Source organism: Arxiozyma heterogenica, assembly GCF_036370985.1.
Source record: "Arxiozyma heterogenica strain weizmannii chromosome Unknown scaffold_21, whole genome shotgun sequence".
Taxonomy (NCBI): Eukaryota; Fungi; Ascomycota; class Saccharomycetes; order Saccharomycetales; family Saccharomycetaceae; genus Arxiozyma; species Arxiozyma heterogenica.
The window spans coordinates 401,714-425,499 of record NW_027042674.1 but is presented as its reverse complement, the minus strand read 5'-3'; the positions used below and the strand labels follow the sequence as shown (position 1 = coordinate 425,499).

The following is a 23,786-nucleotide window of genomic DNA, read 5'->3' as shown; positions in this document are numbered from 1 at the left end:
TATATATATATATATATACATATATATAGGAATAGATAAAAGAGTATTTTGTTTAGTGATAAAAATATCCACAATTTTCACCAACATGATTGTTTAACCATTCATCAGCATTATTAAATTTGGCACCACAATTTCTGCATCTACCAGGAGTAGAGTTTCTATCCTTTTTCTTTGTTCCAGGAGGATACTCAAAATGTAAAGCTCTTAAATGGTTCTTATAAGTATCGCAACGAGAGAAAATACCTGTTTGATGACAATTTGAGGTTTCAAACATCAAAGGACGAGACTTGTAAGGATACATTTCCATGTCTAACTGGATCAAAGTTGAATTGAAGGGGCATTTAAAAGTACCCTTAATTTTATGTAAGGTCATCAATTTATCATGTTCACTCATATTTGAATCTATTTGATTATTTTCCTTCCAGTGTCTCTTTTGATGCCTGATCAAATCGTTATTTCTAGCAAAGCCTCTGTTACAAATGGTACAACGATGAGGACGATCCTCGGGGGTTAAATGGGTAGATTTATGCGTGGAGAGGTTAGCGTAATAATTCAAACACATAGGACATTGTTTTTTTCTTCTTGGCTTATTTATCTTATTACCTGTTATCTTTTTAGCACCATTTGCATTTTCATTCTTTTTCAGTATGATTTCTTTATGTAATGGTTCTCTTCTTAAAAGCGGGTTAATATTAGATAAATTAGAATTGCTATTAGAGTTAACATTATTTATATTAATATTAATATTATTATTATTTATGGTACTACTATTATATTGTCTTTCAGCAGCTCTAACTAAATTATCGAAAGAAGAGATGGGAGGTAAAGCAAAACTATTAAAAGAATGTAGTTGACTAGATAAGGACTGTTGGTTATCTAAGGAGGAAGATGTTGAAGTTATGCTTAAATTTAAATTTAAATTCAGATTCGAACTATTATATTTCTTCAGTAAATTAGATTTTTCGATTGAAGATGGTTCATGATATTTATCTAGTGATATAGTAGAATTGTTTCTTGACAAGGGAATATTGTTCATGTTCATGTTCATATTCATATTCATGTTGTTATGGGTATTGTTAGTTGACGGTATATTATTTATTGAGTGGAAGTTATAGTTGTTTAAATGTAACTCATTAAGCAAAGAAGTATTAGACATGTTCCTTATCGTAATTTCTTGCACTTATCTCTATGTATATGTGTATGTATCTGTGTATATTTATAATAATCTAAATTTATCTATTCTATAGATTTTCTGCTCTTGTTATTATTATTTTTTTGACAAGTGAAATAAAAAAAAAAAAATGAAAGGACTTGATATTTATGAATTATATTTAGAGTGATAGTTAAAATACTTGGTATAGTATTAATGACATTAATATGAATGCAGACTATACTAAATATTTAAATTAGAAGAAAGACGGACAAAGCACTGATCAAAAGCCAAACTCGATGGGGATAATGGAATAGAATCTATAATATTTTGTTTTATTTATACTATCGTGATTTCCGATAAAGAACAAGCATATGATAAAAGGAAGAAAAGAGAAAGAAAAACAAAACAGGTGACAGGTAAAAGTCCTTGAATACGCAAACAACAACGCTAATCAACTTATGCCAAATCTCTTTTTTTTTTCAAGTGTAATGCTTACTAACCAGCCACTTGATCCATACATACCTGTATACATATATATGTATATATATATATATAAATTGTACATATATAAATAGATATTTATTTGCAATTATATATACATATACATGAAAACAAAGAAAACAAAAAAACAAAAAAAAAAAGAAACAAGATAGTAGAGTCCAAACAAGAAAACAATACAAAAACAATCAAGTGGTTAGTTGAGTTGTAGTATATTTCCAATCACAATAACCTGACGTCCCAGGAAGACAGGTTGAAAAAGTGGACAAAACCATATAGAGCATGGAAAATGTTTTTTGCTAGTCGAAATCAGTCAAAACCATCTCTTTCCAAGTTATGCACACTGAATCCCATCATCTATATGCCTCATACTGTATTCTCACATGTCTATACTCCTGCATTGACACTGCCAATCCCATTAACATTCCACCACACCACTTACTAGACATTATAGTATATTATGTTATTTTATATTATATTATTTTGTATTGTATTGTATTGTATTATATTACATAGTAGTCCAAAAAATCCAATGAAACACACTAAGATGTAAAATAAAAAAAAAAACAAAGGAAATAATAGCTACTCTTCTTTTTCTGTCCTTTTTTTTTTATTTTTTCTTTTCAGAGTTCCATGGACCCGAACCATTACCCAAAAAGATTTGTTGTCATCAATTGATCGTTCTGTATTTGGCTAATGACATCAACATATAATATCCCGCGGTATGATAAGGAGGAAAAGGAGGGGGAGGAGGAGGGAAGAGAGGATATTGTTTGTTTATTTGTATTATGATCTTGCATACTTATCTTGTTTTTCTTTTTTTCTTTTTTTTCTTCTGCTTAACAACAAAACAAAAACAGCCGTTCCACTTCTTTTTTTGTTTTGTTTTGTTTTTTTTTTTTTCCATCTATTGATTAGTGTCGATTGTTTTTGTTTGTTTTATTGTCACCGCCATTAGCGTGGGGGGGGGGAGAGAGGGAGGAAAGAAGCAAAAAAGAAAAAGGGAAAGTAGAAGGTACACTTGTAAGAAATTATTCTACCATTGACGGTTTGTCTACTACTTCTCCTTCTTCCCTTCGAGAAAATTCTCACAGAAGTGTTATTTTTCTTTTTTTATAACAAAATGTATTACAGCCCTATCATCTTGTAAAGTACCTTTGCTTTTATTCTTTTTTCCTTTAAACTCAAACCTAATGTGTATTAGTGTTTTTTTATTAAACACCAACAAAAGAAGGAAATTTATCAAGGAGATAAAAATTACTGTTAAATCATCTTTCATATTATTTTTAATTTATCTGAAAGTTGTATTTGAAATCCATGGTAAATGAAAATGATTCCAAGACATTTTTTTTACAAAACCCTAATTTTAAATAATTATGCCTCTTGAGAAAACACAAACTAATATGTTGTTACCCAACCTTTCCTGTTTCATTTTTTACTTCTTTTTACTTTTTCTTCTTCCTCTCTTTTTTTTTTTTTTTTTTTTTTTTTTTCACAGCAGTACCGTTATTTTTCCAGCCTTACTGGAAACACAAGAAATGGAAATAAGATAATAGAAGAAATAGTGCTTTGTCTGGAACCTTGCCTCCTACTTTGTTCTTTATTCTTTTTTTCTTTTTGTCTTTTATTTTGTTTTATTTTGTAACTACAACTTGATTTCCTGTTTAGGTTATCTGTGGATGTGTAAATGCCGCACTGTAGAAGGCGTTGTTTTGTGAGTGGCTGTTGGTCCAACTCCCTTTTTTTCTTTTTTTTTTTTTTCATTTTTGTCAACATTATCTAAACTTCGGTGGAACTAAAACAATAAAAAAAAAACACAAAAACAAGCAAAAACAAGACATAAGGAAAAAATCTAGAGGATAGCGTGGGGAAATGTGGGTGTATGGGTGAACAGATTTTTGCAGGTGTTAAAGAAAAAAAAAACCCCGCGGAATGAATCTCAGCAAACAAGATGATTCCATTCGTGTCTAACGATATACCTAAAACTGCCAAAAACTGTATGGGAGTTAGAAATCGTATTAAGTATGATGGGAGAGTTACATAGGGTTGTGTAGGGTTCATGAAGTACTGATCTAACATTTGATTGGCAAAATTTTGAAATCAAAAGGGGCATGAGTGAAAATTTTCAGAAAATTTTTTTGGTTTTTTTATTTTTTTTATTTCTTTCACTATTTTCCTTCTCTCTCTCACTCTCTCCCTTTCGTGTCATTTTAAACATTGAATTAGAAGAATAAACAAATGAAACACGTATATTTGAAAGATTACAGTTACCTTTATTTTTTGTTTTTGTTTTTGTTTTTGTTTTTTTTTTAATCATATCTATCCTATATTACATTTTAAATCATTAGTGCAATTACTTACAGAAAACGCAGTCACATAGTCACACACATATCTACAAAAATACACTAGATTAAATTAATATACGTTCAGTGATATTAATCATACTATAAACCATTGATATATATCATGGATAATCATACAAACAATATGAGCACTGGTGAAAGTACCAGTAATATTAATAGTATCAATAATATCTCTTCATCCATTCCAAATGACAACTCTTCTAACAAAGGTGGATTAGTTCTACCACCCTTAACTAACAATAATAATAACAATAATAATAATAATAATAATCCATTGTATGTTGGTTCCGCAACTAATGGTGTTCCATCTGTCCCAAATTCTAACTTTCCTATCACAGGTATTACTACAGATCACACCAGTACTACTAATAATAAATTATCTTCTGTTGTCAATACACAAAATAAAGTTAATGATCAAAACCATTCACAATTCAGTGACATGGATGACGAACCTGCTGACGAAGAAGAAGAAGAAGAAGAAGAGGAAGAAGAAGAGAATGATGATGATGATGAGAACGACAACGGTAATGCTATTATGAAGAATACTCAAGTCAATAATGATTTGTCTACAAGTAAAACTACTATTGTTAATTCATCTGCTGCTACAGATGTTGCTTCTATGACAATTACAACTGATAACACTATCCACAACAACTCCACCACCTCTACGATCACCACTACTTCTGCAGCCGCAGCCGCAGCTGCTACCTTGCACAGATCCACTTTACCTAATAATAATTTTGTCAGTGATGAAATCGTTGTTGATGGAATAAGAGAATGGGTTCCAATTCATCTTCTTAGAAAAACTAAAGCTAAATTTTGGACCCATTATTTGGGTATAGATAAGAATTTAAGTATTGTTAAATGCAAACATTGTGGTGAAATTTTGGAAAAATTTACTTCTTCTAATGATTCCAATAATACTACAAATAACACCAGTAGCAATGACTCTTTACAAACTACTAAGAAACTACAAAAACATTTAAGAAAAATCCATCGTTTGGATCCGCTTGTCTCTTATTATGCTGATAAACCAGAACTTTTTGCTCAAACTAATCCTTTAAAGAATCATTATAACATCCCTAATAAAAGTTCTTCTGATTTTATGGCTTATTATAACAACTATTATGCTAATAATATCAACAACAACAACAATAATAATAATAGTAATAGTACTAACAATTATAGTCACAACAATAGTAACGCTCGTACTACTGTTACCAACACCAATTATGTAGATTCTGATGGTATCGCCTCTATTGTACCATTTAGTGTGAAAACTGTGGATCCAGTGATTCAAGAAAGACAAAATTCTTTCCCATTATCTAAATTAATGGCTATAATTATAGCATCCCAAAATTTATCAATCAATTTCATTAATGATCCTGCAATGAAATTATTATATTCAAAATTGTCTAAACCATATTTCCCAAACCAATCCAATGTCAAATCTACTATTAGATACATCTCCAATCAAATTAATGATATTGTTAAGCGTACTACTGTTAGAAACGATTTAGATTTACAACTGATCATCGATGTAGACAATTTATCTACTGATTTGTCTGAAAGATCCAATTTCTTAACTAATAGATTACATTTCTTCTTAACTGAAATTAACAAGATCACTCTATTTTCATTGACATCAAATGTTTGGAATAATAAATTGAGTAAAGAAAGATATCCAATTAACGTTCTCTCTTTACAATACTATGATATGTATAACAACAGTTTGAAAACAATCCCATTGAATTTAAAATTATCTAAATCTAACCTGATCAATACCATCACTGTAAGAAATCAATTGTTAGATGCTTATCAAAGGATTCCAACTTTGAGTAAGTCAACTTTATCCTTGACTGTCTCTAGACCAGATTTGACTCATACGGGTCACTTAGGTTATTCTAATATCTTACATGGTGATAATATTCCAATCCATAATTGTATTATATCTATTCTATCTGAAATTGTTAAACCCATCTTTACTGATAATAATACATCGGCAAATGTAACTTCTTCTTTTACAGAAACACCAGTAAACAGTAATAATAATATTAGTAATGGCAATGGTATAACTGGCAACTCATTATTGGACCCACAAAATACAATGACAGTATCCGCAGCCAATGAAAATGATGCTAACTGTTTCAAACCTAAAAATTACTATTCTAATGACGCTGAGCAACATCTGTTGGATGCTTGTGTGGACCTTTCTAATGTAAAGATTTCTAATAACACACAATCAATTTTTAATAGAATCAGCCAGTTTTATGATGAGTTAAATTCTAATCCATGGCAGTTAGAAAGATTCGACCAAATGTACAAGGATACTTTCAATGAGATCAATGGCCCAATTTTACAAAGATTCGACAAATATTTCTATTCGACAGCACAATCCACATTAGAGACTTTTATTAATTTGAAACAAATTATTTTAAATATTCAAACTGGTTTACAATGTGAAAATTTCAAAGAAATTGATTTTGATGTTATTTCAGTACTACTAGATTTCATTAAATCAATTAATAAATTGATCATATTTTTTGGTGCTACCAAAAAATTGAATTTCATCTATATCCTTTTTACAATTTTATCAATCGAAAAGCAATTGACTGAAATCATCGATGATTGTAAGATTCAAACCTTAGTCACCATCTTTAGAAGAATCCAAACTGTTCTTCTAAAATATAAGAAATCATTATTGGATGATAAAATGAATCAGTTAGCATTATTCTGCTGTCCTGCCACTTTATTTGATAGAGACATTCTAGAATACGTTTTCAAAACTGTATCCTTATCTGAAATTGTTAATAAGGTTGGTAAGATTATTCGTAGTATTATTAAGAGATTCATTACAGTCGAATTTATTTCTAATAGCAACAATAATAATACTAGTAATGTTAGTGGCAATGGGGATAATAATCAATCAACTTCTGGTTCCAATTTGTTAAATGATAATAACACTAATATTAATAACCTTAATCGTAGATTTTTCAATGGCAATGAAAACAAGATTATTGAAACAGAAATTGATTCAATCTTAGATCATATAATCAATGAAGATTTATACGAATACTTGTCTACCGTTAATACTATTGTACCATTGTCTTACAAAGCTTACTGTGAACAAACTGGATATGTTCGTGTTGAAGGCCATTTTAAGAAGATAATTGATAATTCAAACAATACTGAAGACATGACAGAAGTAGACCAACTGTTAGATATTCATATCCCAGTTTGTACTGCATTTTGGGACCAATATTTGGCCAATGATGCAGGTAAAATTGTTAGATTACTGTTAAAGATTATGATAACTGAATCTTCAACTTCTAGAAGAATTGAATATGAGTTTTTAAATAATTTTATTCCAAAACTAGGTGATGATTATTTAGAGGATATTGTTAAGATCAGATTATTCAATGAACAATTTTCTGCTGGTAAAGTTGATTATGATGTGGATACATTGGCTACTATAGCTCAATATGACTGAATGCTTGGTGTAGAGTATATTGTGACTTTAAATTATTTCATTCTCTTTTCCCTTATTATATCATCATCCCTCTTTTGTCGTTATACAATACAATCCTTTATATATGTATATTTGTAATTTTAGTTTATCGTTATATTATTAAGTATGTACTATAAAATACACAAGATTTTATTTGGTTCACTGATCAGAATCTTTTGAAGTTTTCGTACTTCTGTTTTGTTTTTTTCTTTTTTGCCATGAATAGTATGTAATTCACCTTAAAGGCATAGCCATATAAAATTAGAATGTTGAAATAAGTAGATACCCAAATATAAATAATATAGATGTTAATACACATAATGTGCTTAAAACTAATCATACATTTTCATTGTTTGTTTACATTTTATAAATATACGTTATATAAAATACAATGTTATCATTTCAATATTCAAACTCATCTACGTAACAATAAAAAGAAGATAACATATTCAAAATAAATAAATAAAGATTAAAAAAATGATAGAGGAACAAAAAAAATAAATGTGAAAACATAAATGTCTATTTTGTTAACGATGACCGTTGAATCAAATTGGTGACATCTCAATTTCTAGAAATATCCATAAATTTTCTAATTTTTTCACTTTATTTCAATATTTTTTATTCACTTTTTTTATTCTTGCTGAATTTCAATTTAAGCTTTTCTAGAAGTAGCCTTGGTAACATGTTTCTTTGAGCCAGAGATCTTGCTTTTAGAAGAACCAGAAGAAGACTTCTTTGAAGCAGATTTCTTGGAACTGGATTTAGACTTCTTAACACCCTTCTTCTTATAAGAATTGATGTAGAAAGAAATGAATAAAACCAAGTAAGAAGTTAAAATCAAATAACCATAAGCAGCGGCATCTTGAGTGCCGTAACATGTACCCTTGTGTGGTAAGATATTATGGAAGTACTTATTAGCGTAGAATGTGTAGGTGGCAAAATAAACGAACACTAAATCAATCAAAAATTGAATAATTTGGAATCTAGTGACCCATTGTTTCCACCAGACTCTAATACCACACGAGGAAAGGAAATAGTACCAGTACATAACAACGTGAACACCTAAGTTCAAAGTGATTGGTACCCATTCAACAGCGGTGTGACCCATCAATTGTGTGTAACATAATAAAGCAGTTGCACCATGGTGATAGGTGTGTAAGAATAAAAGTTTTTTTCTCTTTAGGACTAGGAAAACAGTATCAATCAATTCAACGAATTTAGTCAAATAATTCAAATAGTATAAAGTGATCAATTTTGGTGCAAAAGCTTGTGGAGCACATATAGCCCAGAACAAACCATTGTGATAGATCATAGGAATCAATTGTTCAGCTAATAAAAGTAAAAGAATTAAGGAAATTGAAGTTAAGAATAAATTGTGTAATTGGAAAAGGAAGTTAATTTTGATTGGTTTGGCATTAACAGCTCTTAAGATAGCTTGACCACCAAATATGACAAAATAGTAACATAAGATAATACCGATAGCATGGTAACCATTGGCTAAGAAAGTTTTGTTGTAAATAAATTCAAAATCTTCTGCTGGATAACCTACAATAGATTCAAATACTTTAGAAAATATTGGCCATAATTCAAGACCAAATGGATGATCAACAGATGGGGAGTGAACAGAAACCCAGGCTGGGATTTCAGTGATGTTGAAGTTCTTTTCCATAAATTCAGCAAAGTCAAAATTGTTCACCAATTCATTGAAAATTTTGGCAGCATCAAATGCCATGGTTTGATTAACAGAAGTATCCATTTCTTAGATTGATATCCGATAGTCTTTGATTTGAGATAGGAAACAAGTAGTTCTTCAAAGGTAAATCATATTAAGCATAAGGAGAAATAACCATAAATATAGCATACAAAATCTAAATTAAGCGTTAAAAATATCCAATGCCTCTTGGAATAGACACCATACTCATCCATCGATAAAAAAAATAATTAAATGTGGTACAAATAAACACAAAATCAAAACAGTCTTCGAGCGTTTGAAAAAAAAATTTTTTCGATTTCTCGAGAATAAAAAATAAATAAACGTATCCATTTTTACATCAAAAACACAATAACGAAATATAGAAGGAAAAATAAACGAAAAAAGCAATAATTGAAGAATAAATACACGTATATACCATGGAAATATTCTTTAGTGATTAACCAGTAAGACAGATATTACATAGAATATGTGCAGTAGAAAGAGGCCATTGGATGTATATATGAAGCTATACTACTATATTCTTTGTACATTTCCGAAACTTTTAAAAAAAGATTCGATAACACACTCGCACATATGTTATTTTCTTACTTATTTGTTACCCTTTGGAACAGTTTGAATACATTACCTTGTAGCTTATCAGTTCTCTTTTTAACATCATTGACATCAATTAGTGTATTATTTTCATCCTTTTTGAATCTGGTAATTTGATCTCTTAGATACTGAACTTCTTTGTTTAATTTTTTATACTCTGGATCAATAGAGATCAATTTTTTGAATTGCTTAAAAGATTTTTCTGCATCACTGACCATAATATCAGCCTTCGTCATTAATTCCATTCTCTGTCTAATTAAATTATCCTGTTCCCTATTGGCATTTGCTTCATCCACGCGCCTTTGAATTTCTTCCTCTGTGAGACCAGTGTTAGCAATAACAGTTATGCTTTTCTCTTGGCCACTACTTCTTTCACTGGCAGAGACATTGATTATCCCATCTGCATCAATATCAAAAGTCACAGCGATCTGCGGAGTACCTTTAGGCATTGGTGGTATCCCACTTAACTTTAAGTCACCAATCAATTTGTTATCTCTTACTAGACCTCTTTCACCTTGGTATACTTTTATATCCACACCAGTCTGATTATCGACACCAGTACTGAAGATCTCTGTCTTTTTCACAGGTACTGTGGTATTACGTGGGATTAGTGGTGAGAATGTACCGCCAAAAGTTTCAATACCAAGTGTCAATGGAGTGACATCCAACAATAAAACATTCTTAATCTCTCCAGATAATATCCCACCTTGTATGGCAGCACCTATAGCAACTGTCTCATCAGGATTCACACTTGTGTTTGGAGTCTTACCACCAAAAAGTTCTTTTACCGTATGTCTAATGCGTGGCATTCTTGTCATACCACCCACCATTATTACTTCATCGATATCTTGTGGTTCTATATCAGCATCCTTTAAAGCTCTTTTTACTGGTGGAATAGTTTTATCGATTAGATGTTGCGTCATTTGATCTAGTTCTTCCTCTTTCATGGATAATTTTAAATGATAATTTTTGTAAAGGAATGGAATTTCAACAACAGTGTCTTTCGTATGGGATAGTTCAATTTTTACTCTCTCTGCATTTTCTTTTAGTCTTTGCATTAATTCTCTATCTTTAATAATCTCTTCACGAACTATATGCATATCTTTATTTTGTGATATAAATTGTTCAATAAAGTAATTCACAATTACATTATCAAAGTCTTCACCACCTAAATGTGTATCCCCATTAGTGGAACGGACCTCAAAGACCCCATCTTCGATATCTAAAATTGATATATCAAATGTACCGCCACCAAGATCATAGACAGCAACTAAATTTCTATCCTCCTTATTTTTCATTGTGTCAAGACCAAAACTTAGTGCAGCTGCAGTGGGTTCGTTAACTACCCTTAATACATTTAATCCTGCTAATTTCCCTGCATCCTTTGTAGCTTGTCTTTGTGCATCATTGAAATAAGCAGGAACAGTAATAACTGCCAGTTTAACTTGCTCATTTAAGTAATCTTCTGCAGTCTTCTTTAGATATCTTAGTAATATTGAACTAATTTCACCGGGTGATTTAATTTGTCCATCTGTTGTCACCACTGCTGCTTGTTCTGTATGTGGGTTCTTTACAATCTTATATGGTAACAGCTTAATATCATGTTTGACTTCTTCATCACTAAAGGTTCTACCAATGAGTCTCTTAGTTGCAAAAAATGTGTTTTCAGGATTAATCAATTGTTGTCTCTTGGCTCTTGTCCCTACTATAATATCTGAACTGCTACCCTTAGACTGTCTCTTACTAGAATTCCCCCGTGCTCGATTTTGAATGGTAAAAGCTACGACAGAGGGTGTAGTTCTTTCTCCCATATCATTTTCAATTATTACTGATGATTTTTTATCATTGAAATCTCTAATATATGCCACAGCACTGTTGGTTGTACCTAGATCAATACCAATGACTTTTGAACTTAATTGACGGTGTAATAATCGTTTAGTAAGTGGCTTTAATAACTGAATTCTCGAAATCAACATTTTACTTTTGCTTAAAGTTAATATGTAAATATAGTAAATCTTATTTCAATGTTATAAAACACTCTTTTTTTCTTATAAAAAAAGGAAGAAGAAAAAGAATTGGTTTTAGCTGTATTTACAAGTGGTCTTTTCCTATCTTAATGCATACTATGAACCATGAAATGAAATTATAATCACTCACAAACATATTTAATAAGACAAATGTGAGAAGTCGCTTGTATATTTAAATAATGGAGAAATATCTTATTTATTTTCTCATCGCTTATTCAATGCTATGAGTTAATGATTGATTAGTCATCCAACAAAAACAGGAAACCACCATAGAGTTTAGTCTTAGTAATGTATCTTAGTAATCAATAAATGCTTACATAATAATTATAATTATATACATTATACGCATGTTTGTATAAACAAAGGAACAGAGAGATATGTCTGAGGAACGATAAGAGTAACTAGTGAATATTAGATCTATATACTTAATATATACTAGAATGAATCTACAAAGCAGCTTTTAAGATCTCATTATAGTTTTTTCTTTTTTTATTATTCAAATTATTATTTCACTCAGGTGAATTTGGCGAAAGAATATATTGATGTCTTTGAATTTCAATGTGATCAAATAGAAAACCCAATTTTCCTATTATAGTCATTATCTTTATGTACAAATCTAATTGATTTTGGTTTTCAATAGTATTCCAATTCATTTTTTTAATATTTTGAACAAAATCTTTCTCATGAACCTTATGAACATCGCCAAAAATATCCATCACTACTATCAAATTATTTTTATTTTTTCCTGTACGTACCTTATTGATGATACAGACAATCGATGTTAACGTTGAAGTGATACTAAAAGTATAAAGATTACCGATTATTATCATTGTATCTTCCGTAGAAGGAGGATGAAGAAGAGTTATGCTAACTTTAGGACTGATATTTTCAATCATGTATTGATTTCTTAACCACGTTTGATGTAACAGCAAATTGTCCTCTGTCATATAGTTAATTTCTGTTTTCTTCAAGTCTGTGAATCTCATACGAATGTAATCCAATAGGATATAATCTAATGGAGTCATACCTTCCATGAAAATATCAAATGAATCAGATAATATGTGGTGTAATTTTAAGCCAGCATTAAAAAATCTCTTGGAAAATAATGAATTATAAATAATATTAAATGCTCTTAACTTAGCATTGGATAAAGGTAAATGACTGTGACAATAAATTTGATCCCATTTTGTAAAAATATTATTAATTTGATTAGTTTCAAAATTTGATTTGGGATTTGATATAAATTCATGATTCAACCATCTAAGTGCATCTTGTTTGCTCAGTGGTTTCATATAATGATTAAAATGTGTCTCTCCAATGATGGTTCTTAATTGATGTTCTGTTAAGATTTTACATTGTAACGAATCTTGCATCACTGTTAAATATAAAAAAGCTGAATGTTGTCCATTTTTACCATTACTATTACTAGTATGACAATAGATCTTAAGATGGCGTTGTAATATCTGACATTTGATCCCATATTCTAAGAAAATCCTTTGTAAAATAGCTAAATGAATTAATAATGTCCCTTTCGTCTCACCACTATACACTCTAAGGATCATTAAATCTTCAGTATAATTTTTTGTAAGAAATCTGGTCATACTTCTTTTTAATAGATTCATTACTAAATTAGATAGTATCTCCAATTTTTTTAATGTAGTTAAGCTATTGAAATTTACACGATGGTTTCTATTTCTAATTTTTAGAATTCGTCTAAACAATTCTAAGAATCTATGTCTATATGGTAATAATCTATGAAACGCAGTATCCATTGTATTATATTGTAATAATAATTTTTCACAGTCATCATCATTAAGGAAAAAAATATGATTAACATCTGTGTTGTAACTATCATAGTTACTAATATCCTTATACAAGAGGATAAACTGGAACAAAAGTTTATGTCTAAACCCACATAACAATTCAAATGATATTTTTTTTAATGGAAGTGACGATTTGAAACAATTTAATAATTTTAGTCTAGTGACTCTATAATGATCAATGAACTGTGGTCTAAATGAGTAAATATCTTTCGTAAGGAATTCTGAATCCACAATATCATTAAGTAATGGTACATACAAAATAAAATCTTCGTCTTGTAATAGCTTGTATATGTCACCCCAGTAACTTATTTTCCACTGATTCTGAACTATTTGATCAAGTATCTTAAGATACCTATATTCATTGTACATTCTTTCCAAAAAATGTATGTACCAATAATTATAGAGTTGTTTAGTCCCATGTTGATTTTTCTTAACTGAATGGAATGTTTGGTTATTATTTCTATAATTTTGTAAAATGTCAAATTGTTCATATTGACCCCATATTTCATATACTATATTTTCCCATATTACATTATTAGTTACAATATCTCTTATTTGATGATTGCACCGAGATACGTGGAATATATCTTTTAAATCCAGATTCAACAAAATTTGATTCCATATTTCGATTGGAAAACTATTGATCCCTCTCAAGGAATTCATTATAGTATTCCAAAGAGATAAAGCAAGAGAAAAATAAAGAGAGGGAGAATAAATATACAGTAATAATATTTAGAAATACAAATTGTAGCCACTAAAACCTCATCCCAAATCTTTTACACAACACAGACAGATAGTAAATATTCAATTGTTCCTTCACTGAAATTTTTAGTTGGTCAATTTTATAAGATATAATGGTTCCAGTTGTTGTCAGATACACAATACAACTATTATTACAGTTGCTTTTGTTCGATTATAGCAAAAGTTACATATACACCATATGGGTTTGTCTATGCTGTTTATTGATTCATCTATTTATTGAATGTGTCAACAAATTTTTTCGAGTATACAGAAAAATTCATTAAACTTAAAAAGAAATTTATTTGATAGAAATCTATATACCTTTAACACATTTAGTATATATGTGATATGGAAAAGAAGAGAAAACAAGGAATAACAGATCAATTATTCATTATTTAACTAGTTCAGGGCAATTATTTGTATTTAATTTGCATATACAGATAATATTATGGTTAACAATTATTATTTTGTTATTGATGCATCCGCTTTTGAAAAAGGTTTAGGGAATATTAAAAAATGGGATCAATGGTTAAATAGTAGAAAAAACACTCAAAAGAAATCAAAGAAAGTACATATTCAGTTATATGTTCCAACGTTTACTGTAGGAGAATTAGAATTCTTGCAATTTAGGAGAAGAAGCAATAATGCTAGAGAGGCTTTGAAGTTCATTGAACAACATAACTTGAAAAACAGTTTAGTTGCTAATCAGATACAAGACGAAGCATCTTTAGAGATTATTATGGAGTATCAAGATATCTTGAGTACTATTCCATGGTCTGAAGTTAATATTCATCATATTGACAGATTGAATAAGATTCCTAAAAGATTTAAAGATTTATTAAAAAGTTGTGCTTACAAATGCCGTTTGTCAAATGACGCATTTGAACTACAAGTAGAAGAGCTATATGATGATATTATTGAAGTAGAAGATGTAGATGTTTCCTCCACGAAGAATAATGTTAAAAGGGATAAACGTATAGAAGATTCTGAGGATAATAAGTTGATACATAAGGAAGTTGATAATAACTTTAATTCAAAAGGTCGTTGGATTCTTATTACGGAAGATTCAGAAGTAAGACAATTTGCTGATCTCTGTGATATTCCACATTGTTCCATAGTTCAGGTCGATTCTTTATTATCCAAGGATCTTAATGACAAAACCTTTAAAGATACTAGAAGATTTAATGATCTAGTGTTAAGAAGTGGGATTAAGCAGGTTTCTAGTGATGGTAACGATATTGTAAAAACCAAATTTAAAAAGACTATTTATGCTTCAAGAGGAAGTGGTAAATTATGGACACCATAATATTAGTTAGTTGCTTTGGTTTCTTCTTTTTGTTTTTTTGTAATTATCTGTTTATTTGTTTGTTTAAAAAGAAGAGAAACAAAGAATAAATACACGTATTACAAATTGTTGATAACCCATTGAAAATTATTACCTGTTTTTTTCTCTATTGTTTAAGGCTATCTCCATATGCACATTAAAGCTTGTTTATTTGTTTTGGTGGGAATACAAATACGTATATTCATATTTATATTTTTATTCAAGATGTGTTATTAAATTGCATAATCGTTGGTACAAGCAATAAACCTGGAGTAAATAGTTTTTGTTTATTTCTTGGGTCATATATATATATATATATATATACATTGGTAGATAGTATATTGATTTTTTTCAGTAGAATGGATCTACTATAGTTTTTATAATATTACATGACTTTATTCATGTTAAAGTTCATCAAAGCGATAAATCTGTATATTTATATATATGTGTATGTGTTAATATCAAAGTAGATCAATAATAAGTAAGTATATATTCAGGGATTTTTTTTAATCTGATAAGACCTAGTTGTATCATTATCCTATATTCTGAATTTGGTGCTTTTATTTAGGAAAGCAAATGAGTGTCCAACCATGTATGTTGCAGTAATTCAATTGCGCTAGGTCTCTTTTGATAATCAAGTTTAAAAGTCTGTTTTAAGAAATTCTGTGCTTCTGACGTAGCCCAGGATGGGATTTCCGGACACATATTGGTTCCAATCTTAAATAATGCTTGCATTTGAGAAAAATCTGGATATGGGTGTCTTCCTGTAAACATTTCAATCACAACACAACCTGTAGACCATATATCAGCCTTTTCTGTAGTAGTAGTTTGTTTTACTACTTCTGGTGCCATCCAATACACAGAACCTTGTAGTGATGCTCTTTTATTTTGTTTCTTATTCATTGAATCTTCAGCATCATTATCGCTATTATTTAAAGGAGAAAGCTTTTTAGAGATACCAAAATCTGTGATCTTTACACAACCTCTGATATCGATCAATATATTGGCACCTTTGATATCACGATGGATAATGTTTTTGTTATGTAAATACGTCAGACCAATAAGAATTTGTCTTGTAAAATTAGTAATTAAGGATTCTTCAAAGGGTCCATAACTGTTCAACATCGATGAAACGGAACCACCTGGAACGTATTCTAAGAAAATGTTTAAGTTTCCATTTTCCTGAGAAGATCCATAATAAGTGACAATATTCTCATGATGTAGTTCTTTTAATAGATTCATTTCATGTTGTAATGATTCCACCATTTTTTTGAAAATATTTGATTCATTCCTTCTTTTAATTAATGATGGATCCATTTTATTTGAATTATTTATGCCTGGAGGTGTTGATAGAGTCGATGGTGGTGGTTGAATAGCCACTTGTTTAACTGCCATTATTTCACCAGTTTGTGCATTCATTCCAAGATAAACACTTCCAAAACTACCAGATCCAATTCTAGCGCCTTTTAGCCAAGATTTAGGCGTAACCATCTTTGTTGGTAATGATACAACATCAGTGTCATATCCCCCTTCTTTGTTGTCCTCCTCTTCCACTTTATCATCATCATTATATTCTCTATCATTAAATGCTTCTGAATTCATATTGCTCTCTTTATATTTATTTTTTAAATGAAGCTCTTTTGCATCGCTAGAAGTAGCATGATTACGGAATAAAATATTTGATCTAGTATTAGGATTTCTATTACGAATATTAGTAGTACTATTATTTAAATTTTGTAATAAAGCCTTATCAACATCAGTGGTATGTTTTAAAAGGATATTGCCAACATTATTAGATTCAGAACTAATGATAGATGGTTTATAATTCATTGGGTGCAAATGACTCATTCTAATTGATTGTCTATATGAGTTACGTAAAGTTTTTTGTAGTTTTTCAATATTGGTATTGGGAAAATACCCACTTAAGTTAGTCGTGATATATTCACTTGAAGGCCTTTGATTAAAAACTTTTCTAATATTATCTTTAGAGTTATCCATTTTTAGATGTCCATTATAAATCTTTTCTTTCTTTGAACCTCTAAGTTGATTATTGTTAGTTAATGATAAAGTTTTTAAGTAAATTTTTTTTGATGTTAATATAGCCAAATCACTTGGAGTTTGGTCCTTTGAAACAAAGATTAATCTATTTCTTTCCCATCTATCAAGGGAGTGACATATTGTAATCAACTCAACATCATATAAAAGATGTAAAACGTTCTTTTTGTAGTCAACAATAAAGACATCATAATTTGATTCGATATTTAAGTTATTTTTGTTTTTGTCTAAGATTTGGAACTGTTTAGGCAATGTTTTAATTAACCTTTTCTTGATTGAATTAGCATTAAAACAGCCATTGACATCGACTTTTTTTGCTGTACCATCGTTAAGTATAAAAATGATATGATGTTTTTCAGTGAAATATTCTTCATCACAAGGTAAGATATCATCCAAATTTTCAGGATTGTTATAATTAAAATCAGAAAGGTATTTGTGATTATAACTAGAGTTACTAGAATGTTGATTCAAAGAACCTAATTGGCGAAACTTATTAATTATATTAGACAGTTCATTTATATTTAGAATTTTATTGTCATTCTCATCATTTAATAGTTTAATTTTGCGTAAGATACGTAATCTATCACCCAGATTTCTAATACCAATTTCAAATAGAATCTCTTTATCTATGTGATACAGATCTTCTTTATCAAATATTCTAAATTGAATGAAATTCGATGTATATTGTGAACAATTGATATCAGAGAGAAATTGTTCAATGAACTGATGATCAATGTTCTTTGAATTCATTGTGAATTGTGTCGTTTATTATTTGCTATATTTTATATCCTTTTTATTCACAGTAACAGCAATGCATATAGATATACACACATACATACATATACATATATATGTACGTATATCTGACTATTTTTCAGTGTAATTGCCATACACATGTTTTCTTGTAGATTCTATTCTTTGCCTAACTGAAAACTGAAAATTGAACATTTAATTTTCGACCTTTTAAAAGCATCTTTAAACCTCCCTTTTTTTTTTTAGATAATATATATATATATATATTTGTTTATATGTATAATTATGTGATTTGTTCGTTTGTTTGTTTTTTTAATTACTAAGGAATGTTCCCTCCCAGGATCTATGAAAGTGTATCTATATATATAGCTACAAAGGATTAAAAATATCAGCTACTACGTATTTTTTATATTTATACATAAACGTAGCAGATTAGTAATAAATAAAAGAAACACCTCGAGAACTGTGCACATACACAGATAGAGATATCCATTTCACGTTTGAAACAGCTACATTCTATATTTGCAAGACGCTGCTCCACTATATTACAAAACTTATATTATACTTCCTTCTAATAAATACAATTATTGCTATCATGCAAGGAGGGATAGATCAAAAAGAATCACGAACAAAACAAAATCAAGGTGGTCTCAACTCCACAAATAATCGCAGTGGTAATGCTAATAGTAATCCTACTAGTGATGAAGATATTGGGAATATCATAACACTACATAGAGCTGGCAAAGAGAAAAAAATCAGTTGGGATCAGTTGAAACGTCCACATGCAAGGACTGTTAGTAAACAGTTTCAACATGATTTAGGAAAGTTTAACGGCAATCCTTTAAATAGGGACTTCAATAACAATTCTAGTAATAATAATGATAATAAGGAAACCAATAACAGTGGTGGATTGTTACAAATTGGTGGTCATCTACCAAATTCTACTAATTTTGATAAATAGTGGCTGGTAGGTCGTTTCTTTGTTTTATCTACAACCTTTTCCTGTTTTCTCAAATTTTTCTTTAAGCAACAAAAATAAAAGGAAGATATTTTCCGTTTCTTAATATTTTTCGATTTTTTTGATTACAAGCCCTGTATTTATTGATGTGGTATGCAGGGAAAATATTGGCATGAATATATAAACCCTGCATTTATTTTTGTTTATCTGAAATAAATTCAAAGTTAACTCCGGAACAGTTTTAAGTATTTATTTGTTTATTTATTTGTTTCTTTTTGTTTTTTTGTTTGTATATAGAGAAATATCATTTTCAATGCAAAGTTTAGAAAGATGATAGTGATGAAGAAGAAGAAGGCATTTCAAGTATAACATCATATCAGCGTTCTATTTTAGCTTCTATATAGATACACATATCCTCAATAAATCAGTTCAACTTGGCTAGAAGGTTTGACATCAGCAAGTAGAAAAATAGATAGACATCTTTTTCTTTTCTTTTTTTTTTTTTGTTTTTGTCTTTATTATTTATTAGTTCTGTTTCTGTTACTGTTACTGTGTCTGTTATCGTATCTTTCTATTGACAAAAGGGATGTATGATGTTATTTTTATCAAGAAAATATATCAGAGTATTCACTTATCTGTCTATCATTATGCTCTCTATATTCACACTAAACCATTATTTACTAAAATATTGGATTAAAGATTATAAATATCAACAGGTACGGTTCGTATTTAAGGAAGAATATAATGTTGATTATTTAATAGACCAACTGGATTGGGACCCAAATGATCATTTAATGACTAATATTGGGATGAAACGGTGTTATCATATTTTTAAACAATTCCAGTGGTGTTTTCATATGTATCAATTGTTTGATAATGAAAAGCCTCTTCCTAATAGCAATAATATGAATAAAGATGATATAGATATAATCTCATATTTTACAAAAAGAAGAATAGTAGAAAAAGATTTAACTGGTTCCTATCAGACAGAGTGGTTCGGTAGCTCATTATACTATTTTTATGATACTATAAATATACCAGATATAATTCCATTAATACTACATTTTGCAAATGATAATGATAATAATCATAACCCGAGGATTTTAAAAGGTTTTAAATCTATTTCACTTATATCCAATGATAATGAAAATAACAATAATAATAAATATATTCAATTTGATAAGTTTCTTCTGGAACCAATAGATTTAACTATTGATCTTTTGAAATCTGGTGAGATAAACAGTATTATTACTGACTTTACTATATTGTTTGGTGACGATTGTGTAGATCCAAGACCTGATTGGACTTTAATAAAAAGCACAGCAATCTACGATCATTATTTAGCTAATTCATATCTCTCATATAAAACTTTAGTCCCATTATCTATTTTTGGTAATGATAATGGCAATAATACAGATTGGAAAAATGTTGAACTATATCCGAATGAAGATGGAAAATTCAAAATTGTGCAATTATCTGACTTACATATGGGTATAAATGAAGGTAAATGCTTGGATGAATATCCTATACCAGTAAATCGTGATACAGAACCTTGTAGAGCTGATCCAAAGACATTAAATTTTATAAATACAGTTCTCGATATAGAAAAACCCCAATTAGTAGTATTTACTGGTGATCAAATAATGGGCCAGGAATCATTACAGGATTCAGAGACCACACTATTAAAAGCAATAAGTCCAGTTATTGAAAGAAAGATACCGTGGGCGTTGACATGGGGCAATCATGATGATGAAGGTTCGTTGTCAAGATGGCAATTGTCTGAATTGGTGGTTAGATTACCATACACCATTTTTCAATTCAGTGGATTCGATACAAAGGATAACACTTTTGGTGTTGGTAATTATATTAAACAAATTAAACAAAAAAATGATTCCGCGGATGGTGATGGATTGCCTTTGATAACTTTGTATTTTCTTGATTCTCATAAATACTCTAAATCAAGTAAATTGTCACCTGGTTACGATTGGATTAAAGAAAAACAATGGAATCATATAAAAAAGGTGTATGAAAATAATTTGAAATCTGACATCTTAAAGGTTCCAAATCATTTGTCAATGGCATTTTTCCACATTCCACTACCGGAATATTTGAATCAGAAATCTAAAAAGAATCCAGATTCAGTTAATGAAATCGTCGGTACTTTTAAAGAGGGTGTTACTGCTCCTAAGTATAACTCGGGTGGATTAATGGCATTAGATTCAATGGAGGTTCAGGTGACAAGTTGTGGCCACGATCATTGTAATGACTATTGTCTTAAAGATGATTCAACTCCAAATCACAACATTTGGTTATGTTATGGTGGTAGTGCAGGAGAACGTGCGTATGCAGGTTACGGTGGCACTGAAAGAAGAATACGAATATATGAATTGGACACTAAAGTTGGATCTATCAAATCATGGAAAAGACTCAATGGATCACCTGAAGAGATATTTGATTTCCAAATACTAGTTAATAATCAAAGTATATAGATAGGTTCTGTTTGCATTTTTTTTTTCCATTTCATAGCATATTATTATTTTTAACATTATTGTTTTGCTTTTTTTTTTATATGTGTTCATATCAAAACCTGAGTATATTCATAAGTACAATTAAAGACTATAGAAGTATATAATACAATATTGAAACGTGTCAGTCTAGTTCTGAAGGAATTGGTTAATTTGGTTAATATTTATGTTTAATAAATTAATGCCTAGTTTGAATTCATTTAAGTGTTTAGTAGATTGAACATGGGTTATAAATAACGGATAGTGAAAATTAATCATAGAGGTGCTCCCATAATAGGACATATTAAATGGTATTTGAATATTCAGGATTTTATTACTGATTAGTAATAGTAATAATACATAACTACCTAATTGTGTATTTGCTTTGATTCTCTTTTCTCGAGATTCTTGAGATAATGTTAAAATATGATCAAAATCTATATTAAATAGTTTTAAGGTATATTCATACATATTATTTGGTGATTTATTAGTAACCATTTGGAAAAAATTGATATCTGTGTTATTTATAAACGGGATATTATTGAAAACTGTTACCAAGTGTTGAATCTTTTTGGACTTAATCTTGCCTATTTTATCTTTTAATTGTATTAAATTGGAGTAAGTGTTACCATATTCATCTTGTTCGATTGTAACATTGGAACTTTGTTTTTTAAATGGTAAGGAAATTTGGGATTTGCATTTGGATAATTCTAGATTTAAACTTTTTATCTTTGCTCTCTTTTCAGATAATCTAAGTTCGATTTTTTCAATTAAAGTTTTAATAATTTTTAATCTTTCTTTATTGAACTCTTTAAATTTATAATCACTTAAGCAATTTTCTATACTTTTCGATAAATTAAGCTTATCTTGATTAAGTTGTTTTTGATATTCAACTAATTTATTTAATTTAATTAAGCTATTGTAGTTGAAAGATTTTTTTATCGTTGATGAATTATAATTTGCAAATTGATTATTATGATCTTGTATGCCTAATTTAAATTGATTCGGTAAAAAATATCCGTCAGACATCTTAAGTATAGGTATAATAATACCCTTAACAGAAGAAAGTTTGTTAATATTAATAACATTTAGATTATTAAGATTGATAGAATATAAAGCGACTTGATTCCATTTGTCATTCTTTTTATTTAAATTTAATCTTAACGGTTCCGCTAAGGGATACTCTGTAAATATTTTCAATATGAAACGATCTAATGGACATCCATCAAAATTGATTGCATTAAATTGAACATTACATAGCGTTGTCTGCTGGGTTTCACTTACATATATTATATCACCTTTAGTAGTTTCAATTGTGAAAAAGCATGCATGGGTTTTAATGAAATTAGTTGTAGTATCTTTATTTAATGGTGTGCATACATTATAGATTCCAATAGATTGAATATGTCGTAGTTTTCTTTTCATTATATAGCAAGGCATAATCAAAGTATCTCAGAACGTTGATTCAACATCAAAAATAGTAGCAATAGTAACAATATTTTATAAATGGAGAGAAGCACAGCGGATTAAATAGTTGCTTTTATGTATATAGGAGTAAATAGAGATGTTATGGCTTCTTCAAAAAATTAGGCACACTATTTTAGTTTCGTATAAACCCCAAGTTTCACCGTTGTTATTAGTCACTATTCACTTATTATATTTACAGAAAGTATATATATATATTTGAGTATCTGCATGTATGGGACGATACTTGTTGAGCATCATATAATGAAAAAAATTTAAAAATAAAAGCCCAAATCATAAAAGAGTATTT

The 23,786-nt window shown here is 29.3% G+C and overlaps 10 protein-coding genes across 10 annotated transcripts; 4 read left to right on the top strand and 6 right to left on the bottom strand.

Annotated features, from left to right (window-relative positions):
* Positions 1-52: 52 nt before the first annotated feature.
* On the bottom strand, positions 53-1,156 carry STP3 (Stp3p; the record flags this gene model as incomplete). The annotated part of the gene is made up of 1 exon (XM_064859203.1): positions 53-1,156. The coding sequence occupies one exon, from the start codon at positions 1,154-1,156 to the stop codon at positions 53-55; it is 1,104 nt and encodes a 367-aa protein (XP_064714012.1).
* A 2,961-nt stretch (positions 1,157-4,117) lies between these two features.
* VID22 (Vid22p) lies at positions 4,118-7,504 on the top strand (the record flags this gene model as incomplete). The annotated part of the gene is made up of 1 exon (XM_064859202.1): positions 4,118-7,504. One exon carries the CDS (start codon positions 4,118-4,120, stop codon positions 7,502-7,504), a length of 3,387 nt encoding a protein of 1,128 aa, XP_064714011.1.
* Positions 7,505-8,174: 670 nt separating this feature from the next.
* PWA37_002645 (elongation of very long chain fatty acids protein) lies at positions 8,175-9,278 on the bottom strand (the record flags this gene model as incomplete). The annotated part of the gene is made up of 1 exon (XM_064859201.1): positions 8,175-9,278. The coding sequence occupies one exon, from the start codon at positions 9,276-9,278 to the stop codon at positions 8,175-8,177; it is 1,104 nt and encodes a 367-aa protein (XP_064714010.1).
* A 542-nt stretch (positions 9,279-9,820) lies between these two features.
* Positions 9,821-11,803, bottom strand: SSQ1 (Hsp70 family ATPase SSQ1; the record flags this gene model as incomplete). Its single annotated transcript, XM_064859200.1, has 1 exon — positions 9,821-11,803. One exon carries the CDS (start codon positions 11,801-11,803, stop codon positions 9,821-9,823), a length of 1,983 nt encoding a protein of 660 aa, XP_064714009.1.
* A 560-nt stretch (positions 11,804-12,363) lies between these two features.
* On the bottom strand, positions 12,364-14,340 carry MDM30 (SCF ubiquitin ligase complex subunit MDM30; the record flags this gene model as incomplete). Its single annotated transcript, XM_064859199.1, has 1 exon — positions 12,364-14,340. One exon carries the CDS (start codon positions 14,338-14,340, stop codon positions 12,364-12,366), a length of 1,977 nt encoding a protein of 658 aa, XP_064714008.1.
* Positions 14,341-14,866: 526 nt separating this feature from the next.
* On the top strand, positions 14,867-15,724 carry NMD4 (Nmd4p; the record flags this gene model as incomplete). The annotated part of the gene is made up of 1 exon (XM_064859198.1): positions 14,867-15,724. The coding sequence occupies one exon, from the start codon at positions 14,867-14,869 to the stop codon at positions 15,722-15,724; it is 858 nt and encodes a 285-aa protein (XP_064714007.1).
* A 582-nt stretch (positions 15,725-16,306) lies between these two features.
* STE11 (mitogen-activated protein kinase kinase kinase STE11) lies at positions 16,307-18,547 on the bottom strand (the record flags this gene model as incomplete). The annotated part of the gene is made up of 1 exon (XM_064859197.1): positions 16,307-18,547. One exon carries the CDS (start codon positions 18,545-18,547, stop codon positions 16,307-16,309), a length of 2,241 nt encoding a protein of 746 aa, XP_064714006.1.
* A 598-nt stretch (positions 18,548-19,145) lies between these two features.
* PWA37_002640 (uncharacterized protein) lies at positions 19,146-19,511 on the top strand (the record flags this gene model as incomplete). Its single annotated transcript, XM_064859196.1, has 1 exon — positions 19,146-19,511. The coding sequence occupies one exon, from the start codon at positions 19,146-19,148 to the stop codon at positions 19,509-19,511; it is 366 nt and encodes a 121-aa protein (XP_064714005.1).
* Positions 19,512-20,098: 587 nt separating this feature from the next.
* On the top strand, positions 20,099-21,997 carry DCR2 (phosphoprotein phosphatase; the record flags this gene model as incomplete). The annotated part of the gene is made up of 1 exon (XM_064859195.1): positions 20,099-21,997. The coding sequence occupies one exon, from the start codon at positions 20,099-20,101 to the stop codon at positions 21,995-21,997; it is 1,899 nt and encodes a 632-aa protein (XP_064714004.1).
* A 165-nt stretch (positions 21,998-22,162) lies between these two features.
* Positions 22,163-23,452, bottom strand: VPS38 (Vps38p; the record flags this gene model as incomplete). Its single annotated transcript, XM_064859194.1, has 1 exon — positions 22,163-23,452. One exon carries the CDS (start codon positions 23,450-23,452, stop codon positions 22,163-22,165), a length of 1,290 nt encoding a protein of 429 aa, XP_064714003.1.
* Positions 23,453-23,786: the final 334 nt, after the last annotated feature.